This window comes from Phalaenopsis equestris, unplaced genomic scaffold (genome assembly GCF_001263595.1).
Source record: "Phalaenopsis equestris unplaced genomic scaffold, ASM126359v1 Scaffold000002, whole genome shotgun sequence".
Classification (NCBI taxonomy): domain Eukaryota; kingdom Viridiplantae; phylum Streptophyta; class Magnoliopsida; order Asparagales; family Orchidaceae; genus Phalaenopsis; species Phalaenopsis equestris.
In genome coordinates, this window is record NW_018164444.1 from 1,130,813 (window position 1) to 1,155,548 (window position 24,736).

The 24,736-nt window shown below is 33.3% G+C and overlaps 1 protein-coding gene across 1 annotated transcript; it reads right to left on the reverse strand.

Moving 5' to 3' along the window:
- Positions 1-290: 290 nt before the first annotated feature.
- LOC110039310 (rhomboid-like protein 15) lies at positions 291-24,736 on the reverse strand (the record flags this gene model as incomplete). The annotated part of the gene is given in 12 exon segments (XM_020744330.1): positions 291-366; positions 1,885-1,941; positions 2,023-2,074; positions 4,703-4,881; positions 9,408-9,480; positions 9,827-9,921; positions 19,879-19,952; positions 20,043-20,134; positions 20,249-20,281; positions 20,509-20,812; positions 23,076-23,241; positions 24,539-24,736. Coding segments are annotated over 12 exon segments (1,225 nt in total), but the record flags the coding sequence as incomplete, so codon positions are not given.

A 24,736-nucleotide genomic window follows, 5' to 3' on the forward strand; every position in this document is an offset into this window, starting at 1 on the left:
CATACCACGTAAACTTCCATATTTACAGCTATAACGCTTTCATGTTATACATTCATGCATGAAAAGGTGAATTTCACTTTCAGAAAGCATCACTATCTTTCAAGTGTTATGCATGTACTTTCATGTTATATATCCATGCATGAAACAGAAAGCATCACTATCTTTCAAGTGTTATGCATGTAAATATGAAAGTTTAGGGGTTAGATATGCAAATACATAAGAATTGTGTGCTATAAATGTAAATGCCCCCAAAAAAGATGTAGTAGTTTGTTTAATGAGAGAGTTGGATGCCTGCTGACTCATGAGGATTTCAATAGCAATATTAGTATCTCCATCAGCAGCTGCAAGAGCGACTTCAGCAAGAGTCTGCCCCAAAAATTAAGGACAAAATGAATCAGATTTGGAAAGTTTATAGGGCTTGCTGACATGCCACTGAAACATAAAGAGTGCACAAGAAACTAACTAAAATAATAACCACAAGCAAGCAGGTGTGCACTAATAAGAGCAAAATATGAGTTTATGAAACCAAACAATGAGGAATACAGTTCTTCTCTATTAGTTATGAAGAAATTTGAATAGTATAAACATAGGACTGCTATGAACAGTGCTCTTACAGTATGAGACCATTTAAGGTGGCAGCAGCAATTTGTAAAAGGAACTGTAGAGATATAGGAATTTTTTTTTTAAAGATATTATGAACATAATAATTTTTTTTTTTTTTTCAATTTCAAGAAAATCCGGTTAGTGTTGCTCCAGTAGAATAAAGAGAGTCGACTTCGATGGTTTGGTCACATTAAACGTCGATCACCTTATGATCTTGTTAAGAGAATAGATGTTTTAGACTCGACTTATGATAAGAAAGGAAAAGGTGGACCTAAAAAGACTTGGACATATTGTATAAAAAATGATATTAATATGTTAGAATTAAATAAAAATATGACACTCAATAGGACGAAATGGAGAAAAAGGATTCATGTACCCGACTCAACTAAGTGGGATAAAGGTTTGTTGTTGTCGTTGTTGTTAAGAAAATCTGGTGGTGGCTGTCTTACATTGCCCACACAGTAGTGAATCTAGTAATAAACGCTATTCCCCACCAAAAAAATCTTTGAAAAACAGCCAAAAAATCAGTAGCAAAATTGCAATGCGGCAACGATCACTTAGCTCAAAGGATATAATTGCCATTTTGCTTAATCCATGTTATTTAGCAGCAAATAAGTCAGAAGTTGTTCACATAAATAGGTTCTTCCCTAAAGTAAAAATGAAAAGATTTTGGACAAAACAGAAACTTTCTGACATGAGCAAAATATAATACCAGCACCTTCACCTTCATTATCAGTAATTGAAATAAAGCTGAGAATAACATGATTTGAATGCTTTTTATTTTCTTACCAAACTGAATATCCAGCAACCTAAAGATTTAATGTATATTATGAGAAATTCTACTCCATAAATACTTAAACTTAAAATTGAAATTTCATGATTCTTATGATTAAAACTGGTGTACAAACATGGCCCCCACTTTTTGTGTGTGCCATATAAATTGTGAATACTCTTACAACAAATCTTCATTTTAAATTTGGATTTATGTTAAAGTGTAGCATTACTCATGTAATATTTCTTTCAAAAATTCCACCAAGGTCTTTTTTATCAATGAATAATCAAAACCACATTGAGTGCTTTTTTGCATCCTGCTTGAATCAACACCACCCACAGGAACAAAAAAAAAACCACATAACTATAAGTAAAGACTGCTTAACCGAAAAATATCAGAACAACCGCAACGAAAGATGGTTGGCGTTGATGAGCTTTCGTAAATAGAAGCAATGACCTATTATAAGAAAACAGAAATACAGTGCACAAATAAAGTTCTCTGCACAATACCTTTTCAAAACCCATCCCCACTAGTTTCTTCAGTTTTTCTTCAAAGCTATCTAAAATCTGCTTCAAATATAAAAGAAAAGATCATTCGATTTTAAGAAATACAAAACAAAATTAAATAAACTAGGCATAGAGTTTTACCTGATTATGTGTGGCTAGTTCAGTGGTGCCGTCTGTTAGAACATTAAAATGCCTAGAGTAATAAGGAAAGAAATAATTAAGGCACACATTCAGACTCCACAAATCTCAAGGCTTCCAAAAAAATATATCAAATAGCAAGTAGAAGGATATTATATAAAGCACTTAAGTTCTGGATCAGTTAAGAAAATCCAGAAAACAAACCTGAGATGAATCTAATAAAAAAAGCAGCAGTCCCAACATCCATAATTTTATAATTTAGGCTCCGTTTGGGGCCGCGTTTTTCGAGCATCGCGGCCCCGAACCGGAAAGCTAATAATTCTATCGTGAGCTTTCCTTCGGCGGCAACAGTTGATTGCCGCTAAAAAGAAAGAAAGCAGGCCGCGGGGTCGACCCCGTGGTCTGGCTTTCTCGAGGGTTAATGCCTCCTTTGCCCCCCCGCTCCTTTGCCCCGCTCGAAAGCAACCTAGCCTTGTTCGGAAAACCGCCGCTTCCCGCTCAATCGCCCCGCTCCGAAGCCCCTGCTCTGGTTGCTCCCTTCGCGAAACTCCCCCTTCTCCTCCCCCTGCCCGGGAAACCGCCGCTTCCTGCTCGATCGTCCCGCTCCGAAGCCCTGCTCGTTGCCCCCTTCGCGAAGACTCCCCCTTCTCCTCCCCTGTTCGGGAAACCGCTGATTCTTGCTCGATCACCCCGCTCGATTGTCCCGCTCCTCCGAAGCCCCTACTCTCACTTCGCGAAGACTTCCCCTTCTCCTCCCCCTGCTAGGCCGGCCGCTGCTCGTCTACCACGGTCGCTCGAGAGTTTTGTGCTGATCGAAGCAGCTTGCCCCGTTCCGCTAGTCCCTCAAGGTTACAATATTGCAATGGCAGATAGTAGCTGGTAGTTAAGGTTAGAATAATAAAATGATTTGTTAACCCACATTTAGGAGATTCCAATGTCACTGTTTCATTGAAACGTCCAGATAGAAGTTGAAAGTGAGATGGTTCATACTGAACATCATTTTTGAAAGGCGAAGCTGACCGATCCCTCAACTTTTAATTAGTTAACAATTATATCGGCTACTTCGAAATTTTCATCAGCTAGTCCCTCAAGCTTATAAATATATCTCAATAAGATCATTGCATGAAGTAAATTAAGGTAAGAACTGTGTAAATCCACGGAATGAACAGGAGATATATTAACAGCATAAGATTTCAACAAAATGATGATTAAGGTGAACCCTGAAATCATGCTTCTAAATTATGACTTGAAATAAAACCCTTGAATTGTAAATTGAACTGATTTTCCATTCAAGCTCAATCAATTCTAGTGGTTTCCGTTTTGTTGTCGAGCCTAGAGGTGCTACAAATACCTGAAACTCAAAACTAGCTCGGTTTTAATAAAATCAAAATTGACATGAACAATTTCAAGATGAGATTTGAGCTAGAGTCTTGGCTCAAAATCTATTTCTAATTGATCTCTACTCAACAATGGCTAATTCAAGCTTCAATTTGGCTTGAAATTATTCTATATTCATGGAATGTAATTTTAGTAATAGTAGCTATGGTGGCGGGGTCATAGCAATGGGTGAACATTTTAGATATATCGGGTCTATTGTTCAAAGTGATGGTGACATAGATGAGGATGTTATTAGTAAAATTCAAATTGGTTTGTTGAAATGGAGGAATGCCTTGAGCCTATTGCATGATAGAAAAGTACCACTTACACTAAGGAAAATTTTATAAGATGGTGAGACCTGCAATGCTTTATAATGCAAAATGTTGGCTGATAAAAGAGGAGCATAAAATTAAGTGTTGCTGAGATGAGAATACTCAAATGGATGAGTGGCTTTACACTTTGAGACGAAATGCAAAATGAATATATCCATGGAAGGGTTGGAGTAGCACCAATCGCAGACAAGATAAGAGAGTCGCCTCAGATGGTTTGGTCACATTAAACGTTTTAGATTTTACTTTCAGAAAGGTAGGTAGACCTAATAAGCCTATTTCATATTGTATAAAAAAATGATCTTCATTTATTAGAATTAAATGAAAATATGATACTCAATAGGACATACTGGAGAAAAATGATTCATGTGCTGACCCCACTTAGTGGGATAAAGATTTATTATTGTATATATTTGATATAATTTTAACATAAAGTAATTGTTTATTCATTTTTTTGGTGTATCAAGGAATTTCAAGCTTGGATGGGTTAAAGTAATTGTTTACTCATTGGCCGTGGAGGGTGAGTTTAAATAGAGAGGGAAGGATAGGCCATCATGGTTGGCCAGTGGGTGAAAAAGCTTGCTTAGGTGGAAGGAAGTCGAGTGCAAGTGTCCAATTGGAATGAGGCAGCTTGGATGGGTTCAATTTTGAGTTTTGGCCTAGGTGGAGCATTTGGACTTGGATTTTCCAACGCTCATGCAAAAGGCCCCAAGTTCAATCCCTCCCTCCAAAATTATATTTATTATGTTTTGGCAACTCAGTAAATTTGGAGTCCATGAAACATTTTGAGTCTAACTGGCTGAACTTAAAATTAATTTGATTTTTCAGTCGAGTACAACTCAATTGAACCTGACTCATTATCAACCTTAGTTGAGCTTGAAATATGGCAATGTGGGGACACATAAGGGAATCAAGGAATCAAATACTCTTAAATATTGACACGATTATAAAGTTGAAACATTAGAACCAACCACTACCTTGCATCTGATAAATGCGTTCCAGTAGCAAGTGTTGATGTTTCCAAATGGTTATTTGTATCAGAATTTTCCAAAAGTCCAGCCTGCAAACTTAAATCAGAATCCACTCCAGGTGTTGGCTGGTTTCTTGCAGAACCAAGTGTCCTAGCCCTTCCAGGAAATCTTGAGTCTTGAGCTTGCTGCCAAACATTAGATTAGAGTATTTACATGTCTTACCTTGAGGAAAAAAAATTGACTCAGGTTGAACAAATAGAAGTGATCATGGAGTCATCTAATCTGAAGGTAAATAACACCACAATGAGCATGGTAAAATCGAAGGAAAAACAGATCAGACAACTCAATTGATTCGTTCTAAATTTACAACATACTGTACAAATCAATAGTCAAACCTTTAATCCATACCCCAAGCAACAATGTCAATCAGAACTATCAGATAAAACTAGCAACAAGAAGAAATACATTTCCTAACATGCAAACCTTGTTGGAAATATACTTTTCATCCTCATTTAACTACCAAGGACCCAAGAAATCAGATAAAGACTCTAAAAATGAAATTTGCACTCTCTATTGAAGGAATTAATAAATTTCTTACAACATCATCCCAAATCCAACAATTTGGGGCCAGCTTTATGAATCCTCATCATCAATTTGTTCCTACAAAAAAGCCACATGACATTATAAACCCATAATACGCAAATCTTTTTGCACAACTTTTGTCAATAGAAGCATTGGTTCACCCTTTTCAGTTTTATGAATCCTCCTGATCTATTTGTTCCTACAGAAAGCCACATGACATTATAAACTTATAATGCACCACTCTTTATGCACAGATTCTGTCAATGGAAGCATTGGTTTACCCGTTTCTTCTTGCTCTTTAACATTAGTTTAATTTAACCATCTTATTGGAATGTTTCTATTATCTGTAATCAATGTTCAAACCAATTAAATTTGATTTTCATCTTATGTTATTAATGGATGTTATACCCACCCATCATTCTAATATAATTATTTGTCAATCCGCCTTTCTTGTGTTGGTCACACATCCATCATTATTTTCTCATTTTTACTATGCACAACTTTGTTACAATTCACTTGTTTATTACCCATTAAAGGCTACATATGATCCAATCAAGATATGATTCAAGCATGGCTCAAGATCAACCCTTTCAATCCATCATAGATCTTCTAAAAAATATTATCATTTAAGCAAATTTTCTGGCATTCTTAAATCTAAATACATACATATATAAATATATAATTTCATTAAAACACAAATATAAATATGAATATATATGCATAAATTTGATCTTAAGCTCACTTTATGCGATTCACACCTCAACTAAATTCATTTGATCAAAGATAATCTTGACTTGTTACTTTGCTCATTAATTTTGATAGGAGCACGAGCAGATAGAGAATTATTTGATTTTCAAGTGATCTTTTAGTCAAATTCACATACTTAATGCTGAGCATTTAATCTAGTTAACATAGTATCCAATTAAACTAGTCTAAGTCTCGATTATACCCTCTTATTATTTTGACCACCTAACTTTAACTCTAATAGTTATATGCACTTTCTTTATATACAGATCTAAGATATTTAAACCACCACCATGAAGCATCACATTATATTCTAGTACTATTATGTGATACTTGTTAAAATAACCCTGAATACAATTGCATGCTTTTATCATAAATTTTGCATGTGACTCTTATAAAATTACTTTAATTTCATGCATGATGATAAAGATATAATGTCATTAGCCCTTATTAACTTTTAGGCTAAAATTGGACGTTAGGTATGCATGCAACTTACATTTGAGCTCTCCTTTATGTAACGCCCCAAACTAATCAAGAGGGAAGAGAGAATTTCGTCAATGTATGAAGGAGAGAAAAAGTTGGCCAAAAAAGGAGAAAGTGCAGGAAATGAAGATCTACCCATAGTTATAATAAGATATGATGAAGTTATGAAGAGGCAAATATCTCTTTCTTATATATCTATGAAATCTTACTTAATTTTGACTCTTCATAAAATTTTTTGTCTCTATATTCCTATGTTTTCAAATTTTTTTCATGATGTAAAGCCTATATATGGTCAAGGAACTCTAGGATGTAACGCACTACTTTTGAACTATGATTTTGGATTACTCTCTAGTTCACCAAACTCAGTTTAATGACAAATTTGCTTTCTCTTCCTTTGCTGAGCTTAAGAGTGATGTTCATCCTTTAGTAAGGGTGAGATGATTATCTAGTAACTTTCTTACTAATTCTTTTGTGTTGCTTAAGGTATTCTTCCTTAATTCTTCAAAACTTAAGCATCATTTCATCAAATTCGCATAGTAGCTTTGTTTGGTGATTATGCAAGTGAAGATCAAATGGTGAAAAGCTTCCTACAACACTGATCTTTGTAAAAGCACTACATGTTCTAAAGGTTCCATCACTTTCATTTGCTAAAATTAGTAAAAAAATATTTTAATAACTCTATCATTATTGTTCATAGTGCATTAGGCCAAAACCAATTATTTTTCATTTAACATTAAAAGACAAAGTGAGAGAAAGCTTTCAAAGATAATCCAAATTTTTAATCAAATAAGAAAAAAATTAACTCTAGTGCAGCAAGTCACAAACAATTTAAACTTCATTAAAAGAATTTAAAATTACATTGTCAATCTTCTGAGAAAGCTATTTATGCTAAAACTATACATTACTTGAAGAAAATTCTAAAAACACTTTTCATGTTATCCCCACTTCTATTTTAAAATCATTTAAATCTTTGGTCATCTCTCCTCAAAGTTTTATTACTAATACAATGATTATTGAGATTTGAAAAATTTTTCATAAGTTACCTTGTACTGTAGAACATTATTTCATGTAGATTAACACTTTCAACCATCTGTACATCCTACAATTTTTTTGACGCTTTAGAGAAGAATTCTTTTATGAGGAGGAAATGATGCAGCTCAAGAGCGTTAAGAAAAATGTTGAAGATTGGAAAGCATTAGATCGTCAAAATGTATTACCTCCTTCACAAATATTACATAGAACGTTCTAGCCATATAAGCATAATTTGCATGAATTTAATTAAAAAAAGCTTATTTTCATAAACTTATTATCTTAATTTGCCAAGTATTTTATAAAGAAAATACTTTGAGCCAATAATAAATTCTGGCTTTTATCACCACCCATGCATGCAATTCCTATGAAAATTACTTCAATTCCACACACAATGACATGGATGCCATGTTATTCAGCCTTATCGACTTTTCGACCAAAATTGGACATTACAAGTCTAGGAAAGTTATATTTGAGCTCTCTTAATGAAACTACCTAAATTAATTAAAAGACGAGAAGAAACTTCATTCATGCAATGAGGAAATAGAAGCGAGCCAATGAAGGAGGATGAGAGTGAAAGTGATGAAAATCTAACCTCATTATTACAAAATATGATGAAATGAAGCGATAAATATTTGCAACTTATATATTTATGTAAATTTGATTAATTTAAACTCCATGTAATTTTATGTTTCATTGTACTCTGATATCTTTTAATTTTCTTCATAGTGTAAAGCCTACACATAACAATGGAATTTTAGGATGTAGTACATGAGTTTTGATATACAATTTAAGATTACTCACTTTAACTTAACCTATTGGCAAATTTAATATATCTTCCTTTGGTGAGGTTGAGAGTGATACACTGATACTCATCCTTTGTTGAGAGTGAGATGGTTATCCAGTTACTATCTAGCAATTTTTTTTGCGTTTCATGAGATATTTTTCCACAACTCTTCAAAGCTAAAGCTTTACTTCATTAATGAACTGATGCTTTACCTTTGAAGAATTGTGGAAAAAATTATTTAATCTATACCATTATTACATAGTAATTATGAAAGAGGCCATCCATTTAGACAAATTCATGATTTTAAATCTTCAACAACTTCCTTTATTTTGTCATTTTTGTGTTGCATCATTGAGAGAGAAGGAAAAAGTGAGAGACAAGTCTCAAGAGCGAGATTGACAGCGCTGACGCAAGAGAGAAAGAAAGAGAGAGAGAGAAGCAACTGGTTACAAATCTCAACTTTCAAAACTCATTCAAACCTTAGGATTTTATCAATAGCAAAAAATTGAAACTTATTAAATTACATTAAATAATAAAAAAAATCTTATCTCGCGCACAACTTCAATTGCAATCAATAGTAAAGCAAATAATTAATTTATCAAAATGTTGATGACAAAAATACATCCCAATCCAATGGTCCTCATCATATATCTGATAATGACCGAGGAATAGGAATCACGAGAATATTCTGATATGAACGGCAGCATGCTGCGAGTAATGTGAAGCAAGTGAAGTGAAAAGAAAATAAAATTTAGTAGAAAGCTTAACAGTTCACCAGTAAAGCCAAAGTTCTACTGGTTTGAGGAGATTTTAATCCCAGCTGGATTTCGTGAAGAAATGTGTGCGTGTGATTTGAACCTTAAAATTAATCTTATTTTGGAGCAAGCATCTAACAGTGAGTCATGTGCATTCAAATCCCTAATAGCTTTAGAGTAATTAAACAGTGATATACTTTTTTCACATAATTAAAGGAAAATTAACTTCTACTTACATACAATCAACAAGAGTATCAACAAAAAAAGATGAAGAAATTAGATCGTTATCCAGATTCCCAGTTATTAAATTGAGTTGACCGCAACATATTACCTGATTGGTAGTTGTTCCCCTTTGTGGCATCCATGAGGTAATATTTCTCCACAAGTTCTCTGAAACTAGGCTACTGCATCAAGAAAGAAGTGGCATGTTATTTCAAAAAATCTAAGGGCCTGTTTGGGATCAATTTTATTTTTTGTTTTTGTTCTCATCTTTTGTTTTATTTTTAAAAAAATGTTTATTTAGTGTATTTTTTACATGGTTTAATTTTTTGTATCTAAAAATAAATTAACATGTATTTTAGGCACATTGAGTGTTTTAAAAAACAAAAATATTTTAATCAACATGCCAACATGATTTGTTTCAAATCAAAACATAAATAAAACTAAAGAAATAAAAAATAAAAACAAAAAAAAAAAAGTAATCCCAAACGGCCTCTCAGATTAAGAGCAAAATTGAAAGATGGCAATTACCTTGGAGCAGTGCTTGAATTTAAATGTGTTGGCAGGTTACCATATGTAGCCCCTCCACTACACAGAATAAATCCAGGACGCCTGACGCATGCTGACTAAAGCAAAACATGGAAGCATTGTAAAATAAGAAATTTGGCAGACTAGCATGGCCAATATTTGATGTTGATTTCCAAAAGTAAGAATATATGTATGCTAAGAATGATCTTTACAAACTGCAACAGGTATACATTTAATTATGATTAAGGGTGTGTTTGGGGTGGAAACTGGTTTTCAAAGAAGACTTCTGTAAAGCTAAGAAACAACTTCAGGAGCTGTCAAAAAGCTGCTGATGAAAAAGCAAGAGCCCGTTTGAAAAATCTACTGTGTTGCTGTTGTTTCTGATGAGAAATATTAAATACGAACTAAATAAAGAAAAAGGATGTACTATAGAAAAAAACAATACATTATTAAATACGAACAAGAAAAAAAATGAACCCGTGCTCAAGATTCTCCCCCCAAAAATATTTCTACACTGAAGAAGAGGCAAGAGCAAACAAATCGACCAACTAAAATCAATGCATGTATATACAAAACAAGTTCACAAAGACTTTTAAATAAACAGAAAAACAATGTTCATATATATTTCATTCCATAACTTATTCTAGTTGATCAGGATAAATATAGATGTTGATAACTTATCTGTTATATAAACTTCAAATTTGCATCAAAACATATGCAATTTCATTGACAAAAATCTCTCAGATAAAAAAGAAAGAATAAGTGCTTAAAATTCTTCCCTTAAAATGTTCCTCTAGAGTGAAAAAGAGGCAAGAGCAAGCAAATCAACCAACTAACATCAGTGCATGCATATGCAGACAAGTCTACAAAAAATTGTTAATGAAACAGAAAAATAATAGTCACATCTACTTCATTTTATAACTCTCCTAGTTGATTAAGTTAAGTAAAGATACTGTTAACTTATCTGTCATGTAAAATTCAAGTTTATATCAAAGCATATGCAATTCCATTGGTAAATCTCTCAGAAAAAAAAAGAAAGTTGTGCTCAAAATTCTCTTCCCAAAATGTTACTGTAGACTGAAGAAAAGACAATAACAAGCAACTCGACCAACTAACATCAGTACATGCATATGCAGAACAAGTCCAGAAAAAATTCATAAAGAAATAGAAGCACAAGACTCATATATATTTCATTTCATAACTTCTCTTGATTGATCATAGTAAGTATAGATGCTTCTAACTTATTTGTCATATAAACTTTAAATTTCCATCAAAATATATGCTATTCCATTGGTAAAAATCTCAGATAAAAAAAAGCACCACCCCCACCCCAAAATGCTCCTCTAGACATATGCAAAATCCAGAACAAACAAATCGACCAATTAACATAAGTGCATGCATATGCATCCACAAAAAATTCTTAACGAAACAAAAGAACAATGCTCATATATATTTCATTCCATAATTTCTCCCAGTTGATTAGGATAAGTATAGATGCTTCTAATTTATATATCAAGTAAACTTCAAGTTTGTATCAAAACATATGATATTTCATTGGTAAAATTCTCTCAGTTAAAAAAAAACAAACTAGTGTTCAAAATCCTCCTCCCAAAATGTTCTAGACTGAAGAAGATGAAAGAGAAAACAAATCAACCAACCAACATCAACGCATGCATATATGCAGAACAAATCCACAGAAATTCTTACTGAAACATAAAAATACTTCTCATATATATTTCCTAACATAACTTCACCTGGTTGATTAGGATAACAATAGAAGTTGTTAACAAAAACATATGAAATTCGATAAAAAAAAATGGAACCAGGTACATCAAACATAACTCCAACAAAATTCTCAGAGAGACTGTAAAACAGTGCTCATATATCCATCCTCCCATAACTTCATTTGATTGATCATTAGAGAAATAGATGTTAACTTATCTGTCATGTAACCTTCAAGTTTGCATAAAAACAGATGCATTTTCAATGGTAAAAATCTTTAAAATAAAAGAAATTTGAATCAATGCTCAGATGTCTCCCCCCTGAATGTTTAACTAGACTGATGATGAAGCAAGAACAAACAAATTGACCTACTAACATCAGAACATGCATATAAGAAACAAGTCCAACAAAAATTCCCAAACAAAGCAAAAAAATATCGCACCTAACTGAACACAGAAGCCGAACAAGACAACGAAGCAAAGGGAAATCATATCCGCAAAAACCATAAAGGAAAAAACTACACCGGAGGTAGGCAGCTAGTCGACAACACCGACAACGAAGGGAAAAGAGCGCAATCGAGTTTTAGCCCTAAAGACTGATAATAAACGATGAGATGGGAGAGAAGTATATGGGGCAATGGGACTAGGATTACGCGATTTGAGGAGCAACAACGTCAAAAACCAGTCGCAACGGAGCTCCCGCCGCGGAACACAAAGGTCTCCCTGCATTTCGGCGTTCACCGATCTGTGTCCAGCTGTTCGTGAAACACATGCGATAAAATGGCTCCCAAACGTGTCATTCACCGTTCCGAAAAATGAGAAACCGAAGAAGCAGCCTCCCTGACGCACCCTAAGATCAATTCCCATAAATTATCCAATTGTATATGACCATGTCACATGCAAAAGATCACTTAAATCACTTGTTTAGAGGTGCAGCAAAAATTTAATTTTCTAGACATTTATTAAAAAATTAGCAATATTGGTTATATTACAACAACAACAACAAAGCCTTAATCCCACTACGTGGGGTTGGCTACATGAATCTTTTTTCTCCATTGTGTCCTATTTAGTGTCATATTTTCATTTAGTTCTAATAAATTAAGATCATTTTTTATACAATAAGCCCAAGTCTTCCTAGGTCTACCTCTGCCTTTCTTAACGTAAGTCAAATCTAAAAAATCTTAAGTCAAATCTAAAACATCTACACACGTAATCAGATCATCAGATGGTTGACGTTTAATGTGACCAAACCATCTAAGACGACTCTCTCTAATTTTGTCCGTCGTTGGAGCTACGCCAACCCTATCACGAATACATTCATTTCGTATTTTGTCTCTAAGTGTAGATCCACTCATCCACCTAATCATTCTCATCTCGGCAACACTTAACTTAATATTATGCTTCTCTTTTAAAGGCCAACATTCAGCACCATAGATCATTACATGTCTCACCACCCTCTTATAAAATTTTCTTTTCAGTCTAAGTTGTACTTTTCTATCACACAAAAGGCCCGAAGCATTCCTCCATTTCAACCAACCAACTTGAATTCTACTATTAACATCCCCATCTATATCACCATTGCTTTAAACAACAAACTCGAGATACTAAATCTTTCACGCCTTTTAATAATTTGATTACCCAAAGTTAAACTCTGACACTAGAGCTACTACTGCTACAATTACATTCCATGTATTCATTTTTAGTTCTACTCAAATGAAGGCCTTTAGACTCCAATGTAGACCTCAATAATTTAAATTTTTCCTGGGTTAAGTCTCAATAATTTAAATTTTTCCTGGGTTTTTTCTCTCGTCTTATCCACGAGAAGGATATCATCAGCAAAAAACATACATCAAGTTACATTCTCCTGTAAATGTTCAGTAAGATCATCCATAATCAAAGCAAAAAGATATGGGCTTAAAATCGATCCCTGATGCCTGATGTAAACCAATAGAAATAGGAAAATATTTGGTTAATCGTCCTTCAGTTCGAACACAAGTAACAGCTCCAGTATACATGTCTTTAATTACTTGAATATAAGTCATATCAACACCTTTCTTCTCAAAAACGCTCCAAAGGACATCCCTTGGAACCTTATTGTAAGCTTTTTCTAAATCAATATAAATCATATGTAGAACCTCCTTATCATCATTATCTCTTAACTTCTCCATCAAACCTCTCAATAAATGTATAGCATCCATGGTCGACCTGCCCAGCATAAAACCAAATTAATTATGAGAAATCTTTGTAATACGTCTTATCCTATGTTCAATTACCCTCTCCCACAATTTTAAGGTATGTCACATCAACTTAATTCATTTATAATTTGCACACTCATGTGCATCCCCTTCATTCTTAAAAATGAGAACCAAATACTCTTCCTCTACTCCTTAAGCATCTTTTTAGTTTTTAAAATAATATGAAAGAGTTAAGCCAAGAAACTCCCAGATCTCCTAAATATTTTCACATTTCAATTGGGATATCATTAGGTCCTATGGATTTTTTGCCTTTTATTTTCTTTAAAGTTTCCTCAACTTCTTTTTTACTAATGTGATGGTAAAAATGAAACGTTTTATTAATAGTAACGATATTAAGATCACTAAGGTCGATTGTATTTTTCCTATGGATTTTTTGCCTTTTATTTTCTTTAAAGTTTCCTCAACTTCTTTTTTACTAATGTGATGGTAAAAATGAAACGTTTTATTAATAGTAACGATATTAAGATCACTAAGGTCGATTGTATTTTCAGACACTTAATTAAAAAATTTATCAAAATATCACACACCTATGTTGAATATCTTTTTCTATGAAAAATATTTTTTAATTCTCATATTTAATACAATTTACTTGGGTTACATCTTTACTTTTCTTCTCTTAGTTTGGCTAGTTTATAAATATATTTTTCACCCTTCTTAGTATCTAATATATCATAAAGATCACTAAAAAAAGAATTTTTAACATCACATATTGTTTTTTAGACTCCTGCGAACCGTTTGATATTTTTCTCAGTTCTCTAAGCTTTTACAATCAAACCAACTTTTATAACATAATTTCTTATATTTTATCTTTTCTTGCACATGATTTATCCATCGCCAACTATTTTTATTTATAAAAATTTTTCCTTTTGATTCTCTAAGTACATCTTTTGTTACTTGTTTAATGGTATTTGTTATTTCATCCCATATAGCATTTGTTTCTTCATGAACATCACAAATTTTGAAATCTTGAAATTTACTCATAAAAATAATTTTATTTGTCTTTTAAGTTCCTCCATCTAATTCTACGATGATGAGTCCCAGTATTTTTTATTTTACAAATCTTCATCTTAAAAATAAGTAATAAATAATAAAATTCAAAACCAATCTCAAGCATAGACAATTTGAACATATTTTACAATATTTACAATTTCGACGATCTCTTCTTCTCATAAGAAAAAGTCATAGCATTCTTTATTTTGCAGCTCTTCAACTTAAAATCTAGAACTAATAATCGATGTTGGGTACTTAAATCCTCACTTGGAATTATTTTACAATATTTACAATTTCGACGATCTCTTCTTCTCATAAGAAAATAATCAATTTGTATTTTACTAGATCCATCTTTATAAGTAATAAAATGCCCGTGTCTTCTCTTGAATAAAGTATTAGTAATAATAAAATCTAACGATAAAGTAAAATCTAAAATAGTTCTACCTTCTTCATTAATCACTCCAAAGACGTAGCCACCACGAATATTTTTGAATGTTTCTACCACTCTAACATGTCCATTTAAATCTCCTCCAATAAAAATTCTTTCTTCAAGAAGTATCATTTGTATTAAGTCTTCTAATTCATAAGTTTACTTTTGTCCTTATATCTAGACCTGCTTGAAGAGCATAAACACTTATAAAATTAAAAATCATAGTATCAATAATAATCTTAAGGGCTATAATTCTATCACCAACTCTATTAATTTTTACAACATTATCTTTCAAACTGTATAATTACATCTACAACATTTCTAGTGTGACTCTTACCAAAATATCAAAGTTTAAAGCCTAAGTTATCAATCTCCTTAGTCTTTTATCACACTGTTGACCTCATTTTTACCATTTAAGTTCTTGAATACATAAGATATTAATCATTCTATGAATAATAATATCAACTAATTTTATTAATTTATCATTGAGAGTACCTATATTCCAAGATTCTATCCTAATTTTAGTTTCAATAGTTTCATGAACTAGCTTATTTATCTGCATTCGCCCGTAATGTGGGAACCCTTGCTTATTTGACACTACACCCAGATATCGGTGTAGTGATCTTTGCACACTTATCACAGTATTCAGGTCATACAGCGCGTCTCTTTTAGGGGACACCCTAACACTTACAAAATGATCAAAATGATTCATGTCATAATTATTTCGACAAATTTTACGCTGGTTGTCGACTACCTAACACAAGTCTCCACTTTTCACATCCGAACTTGGGACCGATAATGGCAATGTCAGCAATATTGGTTATATATTGAAAAATAGATAGATTTTTTCTTAACAATTCAAGTTTATTGCTTTTAGTAGTTTGCTATTATTGAACTCCATATAATTTTCATAACTCAGCAATCACACCGAAAATATCAAAGAAGTGTTATTCCACAAATGTTGCTCACAAAAAATATGATGATGCAAGCATCAAGTTTAAATTACTTTGGTTGTCATCAAGCTGCCCAAACGACGCTTGCTCATGAAGATGATCCGTGTTGATGCATACAAAATGTCAAAAATACTTGGCGAGTCCACGCATGATTGTGGAATACCAATCTACCTACACACGAGACGAAATGCTTGCATTTCAAGGCGAGTGGATAACAAATATTGAGTCAAAATAAAAATATACATATACTATCCATCAATTAAATAAATATAAAAAATAATATAAACTAGTTTAAATATATATTAGACTAAAATAAAATATATAAAAAATTTATATATAATTTTACTAAAAAAGAGAGAATATATATATTATATAACAATTAAATAAAATTTTATAATATATTTAAATATATAAATAAATAATTTATATTAAAGGCATGAAAATCGTCATTGCCAAGCCACATAGGTCTATGACTGTATTCTACATTTCCAACTTCCCTTGTTATAAGTGAAAAGAATAAAATATATTAAAATTATTCAAAAATAAAACATTAAAAGAAATCAATTACCCTAAAAACTCCTGACATGCTTGTTTCCTTTCAGAGCTCTCCCTAGCCATTTTTGCGAATAGACATTACATATCAACCACCCAAATCATTAAATATAACATATTAATCACCTAAATTTTAAATAAAACATTTTAACCACCTAAACCTTTCACTCAAAGCCTTCACTAATAGGTAAAGAATGGTGATTATAATGAAAGAAGTGGTTAAAATGTTATATTTAAAGTTTTGGTGATTAAAATGTTATATTCAATATTTTGTGTGGTTGATATGTAAAAACCCCTTTCGCGAAACCCACGCGATATCCCTCACATTCCCAGACCGAAATCCTTCTCCCAATCCTCTCCTCCGGACTCTCTCCCGCCATTCAAACTCGCACAAATCTCCTCTCCCATCTCCCTCGTCGGCAATAAATCCACCCAGTTGCTACTTGTCACATACCAGCAAATCTCTCACCCCAGCACCGCCAACAAGTTGCATCGGCCTAAAATCTGCCGCTCTACCTATCTCTTGCCTAAACCCAGCTGTCCTCATCTCGCTAGTGAGCTCTTGTTATCCTTCTACTGATCCAATCTCCACTTCAGGCTAAAAAACCATCGCCGACGACCTCTCCCCCCATTTCCATCCAAAACCGACAAAGAGCCCTGGTTGCTAACGAGACCTACCCGCCTGTTGTCTTACGCAATTAAAACCCTCATGACGGCGAAACCTCCAGCAACCTCAACACCGATGTGCACCTCCAGCTCATTCCCACAGTTTCTCTTCATGTGGTTCCCGTCACACATAACCCCAAGTCAATCAACTCTTCCTTCCCCATTTCACGTCACCAGCTCTTCCCGCCAAGCCAAAACCCGAGAACATTCTCCACTTGGCTAAAGTAGCAAAAAGCCAAACCAACCATATTCCACAAACCTACACCCGAATTCTCACTAACATTTTCAATCTTTTCTTTTTCCCATTTGTTGTTCTCTGTCTCGAGTAAATCTCAGCCGCAATAAGCAGTAGTCCGCTTCTACTCACTCCCACCCGATCACTACTTGCATAGCTCCTCCCAGTAGCTCCGGCAAGCTTTGCTCCCTCACACTATATACTTTCCTCTCTTTACCAGAGACAAACCACCAAACAACCACAATCCCCTCTCTACTGAAAAAAAGGGGAATTTACATACATGGCATCTTAAACTTATTTATTTACATATCTACCCCCATAAACTTACTATTTACCTATAACACACCCAAAGCCTTCCAAAAGATCAAAAATGGACTTCCTGGCCACACGGTTTGCCTCTGTTACGCATACTCACATGGCCAAATCCTCCCATGCAAATCCTCATCTTCATCTTTGTCGGTCCATCTATCGCGCATGCAGAGCTCCAGATTTCTCCTTCGCCACTAAAGCACATATCAATACACCCTCCTTACACATAAAACCTTGGCCCAAGCTAGTATAGAAGAGAAAAATATGTTGTGGCAAAAACAAGGCATTTCACAACAGATTTCTCTAAAAGCAATTAAATATGCTAAAATTTTTAAGTAAATATAAGTAAATATCAAATTTAACTTTACACATGGAAAGAAACATAACCCCTAGCTGAGAGATTCAGGACTAAGAAAAAGTTTCACTGTACAAGTTAGTAACAAAAAAATGACACAAAGTTCAACAAACAAATAGTGTGAATGGACCCGGAATGGAAAAAAATTAAATAATTTTTATTCCAAGCAAAAATCACTACTAGAGCCACACCAAGAATAAAAGAAATTCCTCTTGTATTTTAATGAATCTTACAGGAAAATGTCCTTTGATTAAGGACATTGAGAATTCATAAGGTCGTTAACCAATCTATGTCCTTAAATAACCATGTAATATCATTGCAACCATAAGATAATTAACAGTTGGATTAAGGCTAAAGGCATCAAACTCGAGGACGACTATCCAAATAAGGCTCCAAATAAGGCTCAAGGACGACTATCCAAATAAGGCATCAAACCCTAAACCCTCGATATATCCAAATATATCGAGGTCTAAGGCTCGAGATTGGTTTTGTTTTGATGTACTAAGTTGAGGATAATGGGTGAGCCAATAGTAAATCACCTAGATCTTCAGTGCTCAAAACTTCTAAAATCTAAAAAAAATTATTGTACCATTTACACCAAGTTGTGCAATGATCATTTGAACACAAATCATGGTGTTACAAAATGAACAACCAAAATTAATCAACGTTTACTTTTTAAAGCCAACATAATAGACACCTTCAAAAGGTTACATTTTCTGTTTTATTTCAAAAATGAAATTAATGGGTTCAGAATATTATAGGATCATAGTAGAATACAAAACCCAGTATAACTATATTAAAAATTAATATAGATGCTGCATGGTGGGCCTAATTATTAACCAAATATATCAAGCCCGCCATCAAAGAATTAAAAGAGAATTAAAAGGGCCCACTCGAATGGCAGAATATCACCACCATCCTCAGACAGTGTGCAATGTCATCCTAATTATCAGTATCATCTTCAATTAAAGCTCAACATGGTCTTAAGACTAGCATATAAAACTATCTCCATTTAATAGTGCATTTTCTAAAGTAACTAGTTCAAAACAGTCCACCAACTGTTGTTTCATCTTATATTGGTTGGTTCATTGTACTCGGTCATGCTGAAGCATGTGATGTTTATAAATAGGGAAACTAGGCTATAATTGACACACACACACTAAGTCTTGATATAAAAAAAACCTAGTTTTTCTCTTTCTTACTCTTCTCTGAAATTCTCCTTCAGTTCTCCGTTCAACTTCTTTCCTGATCTTTCCTTCACTTTCTGGTTCTGTATCAATATGTTCTTTAAATCACACCGAGAAAGGCTGTCGCGTCCTCTTATTTTGAAGTGTTGAAACTTATCATATGATTATGTAGAAAGATTCAAAGATTAAACTCTGCAACAGTATGGATGATTTGAAGTTTGCACAATTAAATTGATGATTATTGTACTTTTACCTGAATGTACTAGAATATTTGCAACACTAAAAGCATTATAAACTATGCTATCTCGTCGATGCTTGAAATCATTACTACATTAATATCTCCATGCAACCACTTATTTTACTCACATAAGAAGGAAAAATAAGAAGGTTCAGATAACTTACTAAAAGTGATGAGCTCTCAATTGCACCATAAAAGGATGATCCGGGTAAAAAGTAATTGAATAATCCATAAGAGTCTGATGCAAAATGAAAAACAAATTAAAAAACAAGTTAAATATCCCAGAAGCAAGGATAAGTAAACAACAGCAAAAAAAAGAAAAGCATACATGCAAATCCTGATAAAATTCCACACAGGTGTCCCAACAATGAAACATTTGTTGCTAGAAGTTGAAAGAGTACCAACAGTATCCACGCATACCTAGTACATAAATATTATCTCTTTGTTGAAAAGAAGTTACCGCTTTATAAATGACTAAATTAAATCTTAGAAATGTAGAGTAAATTAAATTAATTGCATGTATATGCGACATACCACTTGGCAGGCACATTGAAGAGTCCAAAAACGCTGCAAGAATAAGAGAGATATAACCAGAGTTAACAACACCATAAAAATTAACAAAAGCAGACAATCAAAATTTATTAGCATTTTACATAAGCTCCAACATGATCTTCTTTCATAAAAATAAATAAATAAATAAATAATAAAAAATAAATGAAGAAAATAACAAGATTTTTCATTAATAGGATATATAACAGAAAATACTACTCCTTTATAATCCAATAAAAACCAACCTTCTAGCTTGTACGCCACTCAGGCTGGTTTCTATAACAATCATAGAAAATATTATTCCCGAGAAACCAATGGCACACTCATGCATGAGAAATGGATATGCGTGTAGAGGATTGTGGGACACAATTAAAGCTATAATGAGATGGAAAATAGCATTGCTTGTAGCAAGCAAGATCATCAAGTACAGCAGACGAATGGATCCCATGATTCTCTCCAGCTCTGTCCCCAGAGGTACAAGTGCCAACATATTGAAAACAACATGCAGAAGGGATCCATGAAAGAGAACAGCTGTATAAATCCTGTACACTGAAGAAACATAAACATCAACTAAAATTTTGCATAAAAACATGCATACAAAATATTAGAGCAAGAAAACAGACGCCCCAATTTTCATAAAGTAAATGAAAAACATAACAATATTTTTCGTACAAGTGACAGTGAAAAAATTAATTTGACGATTGAAAGTTTTATCCTTTTTTATTATTATTATTATTATTATTTTTCTCGAAAAGAAGAAAGGATAGGCTGAGTTGGGTACTTCAATACCAAGTGACCTGGTGTCATGGTTGATCTTCTCGCGGCGAGGCATAATGGATTCTCTGTCGCGCAGTGCAGCTACTGTTCATTTATGTGATGGAGTTATTGTGGCTGTTTTGTGGTTGAGTTAGGGCAGGAAGTATGGAGATAAACGAGTTTTGGAGTGATTTGTTATTCTGCAGCTAATGTAGTCTAGCAGGATTTCTGTTCGAGTGACTCCACCTGCCTTGGGCTAAAGTAGTCCAATTGTGGTGTAGCAGTATATCAACAAAAACTGCATTTTCTAACATCAACGGATTTTTGTCTACAATTTTTATTTTATTTCATAATTATTTTAATCTATAGGGGAAGCTGATTTCAATAGAGTTTTACTCCAGTTCTAATTTATAATGATTATGCCCGTTAATGGGAAAAGAGCACAAAATGTATTTTTATTGAAATTTTAAAAAGATATTTTATAATGAGGATCCCCCTCCAGCTATGATAAAAGATAATTGTACCAACCATAAGGGAATGATTTTGACTTTGTTTTTATGGTTGGGATATTGATTTTGAAGATGAATGCCTCCAATTATGATTTGGCAATCAAAACCAATCATCAAGGCGATTGCTAGAAGCACAAGAGAGATCCTTAGGTTTAAAATGTTTACCCTTGACAACACATGAGATATCCTTACGTTTCATAAAAGGTCTTGGACAAAAAATTAAGTATGAACTAAGTAACACTATAAACATATAAGATAGGGCATTACATAATTTTTAAAGATTGAGAAGCATTAAATTCTATAAACATATAAGATAAGGCATTACATAATTTTTAAAGATTGAGAAGCATTAAAATTATCTACACGTTAAGAATATTTGCATATATGAATAACATTTCTAAGAAAAATTCATTACCATCTCATCTAAAGACTACTAAACAGGCACCAACACCAAAAAATTATGTATGACTAAATATGAACTGAAAACTTTTTGAGTTCGTGAATATCCTTCAAATGATATATAGGATGAAAAAAATGATTAACGGTTATAATATATTAGTATGATTAAATATCTTTTTTTTTTTTTTAATCTAGATTTGCAACAAAGTCTATAAGAAAAGTTGAGCAATACAGGAAAGTTGTTATTAGCAATACTAATATAGTGAGTTCAACATTGCAATATTAATATTATAACATATTTTGATTCCAAGAGCTTAACATCGTTTAGCTATAAGATAAAATTGAAAATGTTACATCACAAATAATATTAGTACATCTTTAATGCAATAGCCATTGAGAAACATATAACCCAATCCTTAACAATCCCCAATTAATTATGAAGTAAATATTGAAGTACTTCTGAACAAGCACAACCTCCAATAATAACCTCACTTGATTGCCAAAGACTTCATGTTTGGTGATCAAATTAACTTATGTAAGGAGAAATTTTAGGTAGCCATGTCCTTGCTAATTTCAACCATGTGAAAGAATGAGAGATTCCTCTTGTTTAGGTAAGTAATTTTCCAAAGATACTAAGTGAGTCCCTATCATTTTGAGAGGATGAATTTGTGTAATTTTAAGATAGTGTGTGCACTTTTAAGATAGTGAACTTCCACTATTATCATGCAACTCCTTCATTTATGGCCCATTTGATTGTTTGTAGATACAATTGAAAAATGATAATTTTATTTTGCAAAATTTCTATGTGAAATTGAAATTTTAAAATTATGGAAGTTTTAGGAGGGTTGTGGAGCTTAAAATCAAAAGTAAAATCCACTGTTGATTTCTAACTGCAGCCAACATAATAATTCAATTAGCAAGACTTAGCGTTCTTTTTTTCATGCTTTCTAATTTCAAGCAACCAAATGGGCCTTATTGAAACCTCTTTTTACTTTAAATATGTTCCTTCTGCATTCCCTTGATCAGCTACATTCAATTTAGCATCTATGTGGAATAAAATTACAGAAGTTGATCACTCAAAATGATTTAAAAGTTGAAAACAACTGGACGCATTAAATTATAAAGAAAAAGGTTGCCCAAACTCTTACCTTGAAACCTTGAAACCACTTCAGAAGGAAAGAAACATATCTCGGCAAACGAGTCATACCCGGCCAATAAACATACCACGTAAATTATCCCACAAATAACTGTCACACTAGAAGTAATAAATGGAATACCAGCCCACCATTGGTTCAACCTAGTTGGAAGTCCTGCCTGAACAGCCCAAGGGCATGTGGAAATCAAAATTGGAACTAAGAACAATTTACATAACATAAATAACAAGACACATAGAAAAGCACATAAACTATTGCAGGAGTTGAAAACTTAAGATTCAATTTTCAAATAATTAAAATATCAGAGCTTGATGGGTTGACGATCATGTCATTTCATTTTTCTCTCTATGATTACTAGGCCAGCTTGATTATCAATTACCTCATCTTCACTAAATGTCGCTCCAACAGTTCATCTAATACAATCATCAATTGATCTATTCTTCTAAATTTTACTGCATGTCCATGTTAAGATTCAAGTCTCTACCACGCTCAACTTACATATCAATGAAATTTTCATTGCAATATAGTTTGATCCATAAAACAACAAAAACTATACAACTTGCACCTATTAATGCAAATTTATCAGTGAAACCTACTTACATGTCATCAACAAAGCAATTTTAAAAATATAATGTAATGCTCTAGCTGTTTATACAATGTTGGATGTTTGGTTGCAAGTAGGATTTAGTTTAAATAGGATTTAGTAAATCGTGCAAATCTAGATCTATGAAATCCTGAAGGGGTTAAATCTTCAAAACTGTTTGGTATCTTAAAAAACAAATCCTAATAAATCTGGAGAACTTGTTTGACAACTTCAGTAGGATTTATCTTCCCCCAGGCTATAGCTTCTCCAAATCCCATAAATCCCTCTTCCAACTGGATTTACTAAATCCCTGATTTAAGGCAAAACCAAGGAAAAAAGGGATTTAAGAGTCTGTAGGATTTGCCAATGCTTTTTTTTTGCAGTTTGGCAGGATTCAGCATAAATCCAGTATAAATACAGCTTAAAACCGGCTACCGAACAGCCGTAAAACAAATAAATTCACCCTCTAATCCCTACACATCATATTCATATATATCTTACATGTCGAATCCCAATAGGAAACACAAGTACATCTCGGGCATCAGTCCACAGACAATAATGCAGCGCACAAAAGAAAATAATCCTTGAGAAACATTTAATAAACGAGCAAAACAAATCCGAGGTTAACGATCCAGCTGTTCAAAAGCTCGCTAGTACAAGTGTATAACAGATGGAAAACAGTATATCATTCCATAACTTCCATTATAGTTCCCTTTGACATGATCAGTTGATCACAGCTTCAAAGAACCCTGGCCATAAATAGAAGAAATTGGGGGTGAAATCTAGTAAAACCTAAGTGAATGGAGACGGTGAAAGGGTAATGAATCGGGGGAAGGAAAGAAAGATCTCTGAATTGGTTGAGGAAATTCTTTACCTCTGTGACGATGTTAGGTCTCATTCCTTCCAGATTTCTTCTTCGTCTTCGTCTAACTCTTCTCCGAACTGTTTAGATTGATTGACCGACTCTCCGGCCTCCGGCCCTAGGCCCGGCTCCGACTATGGTGCTCGCGAACCGTCCATTCCACGGCGACGTTACTTAACGGCGGTTAAGATGTCCCCATTTACCCAATAT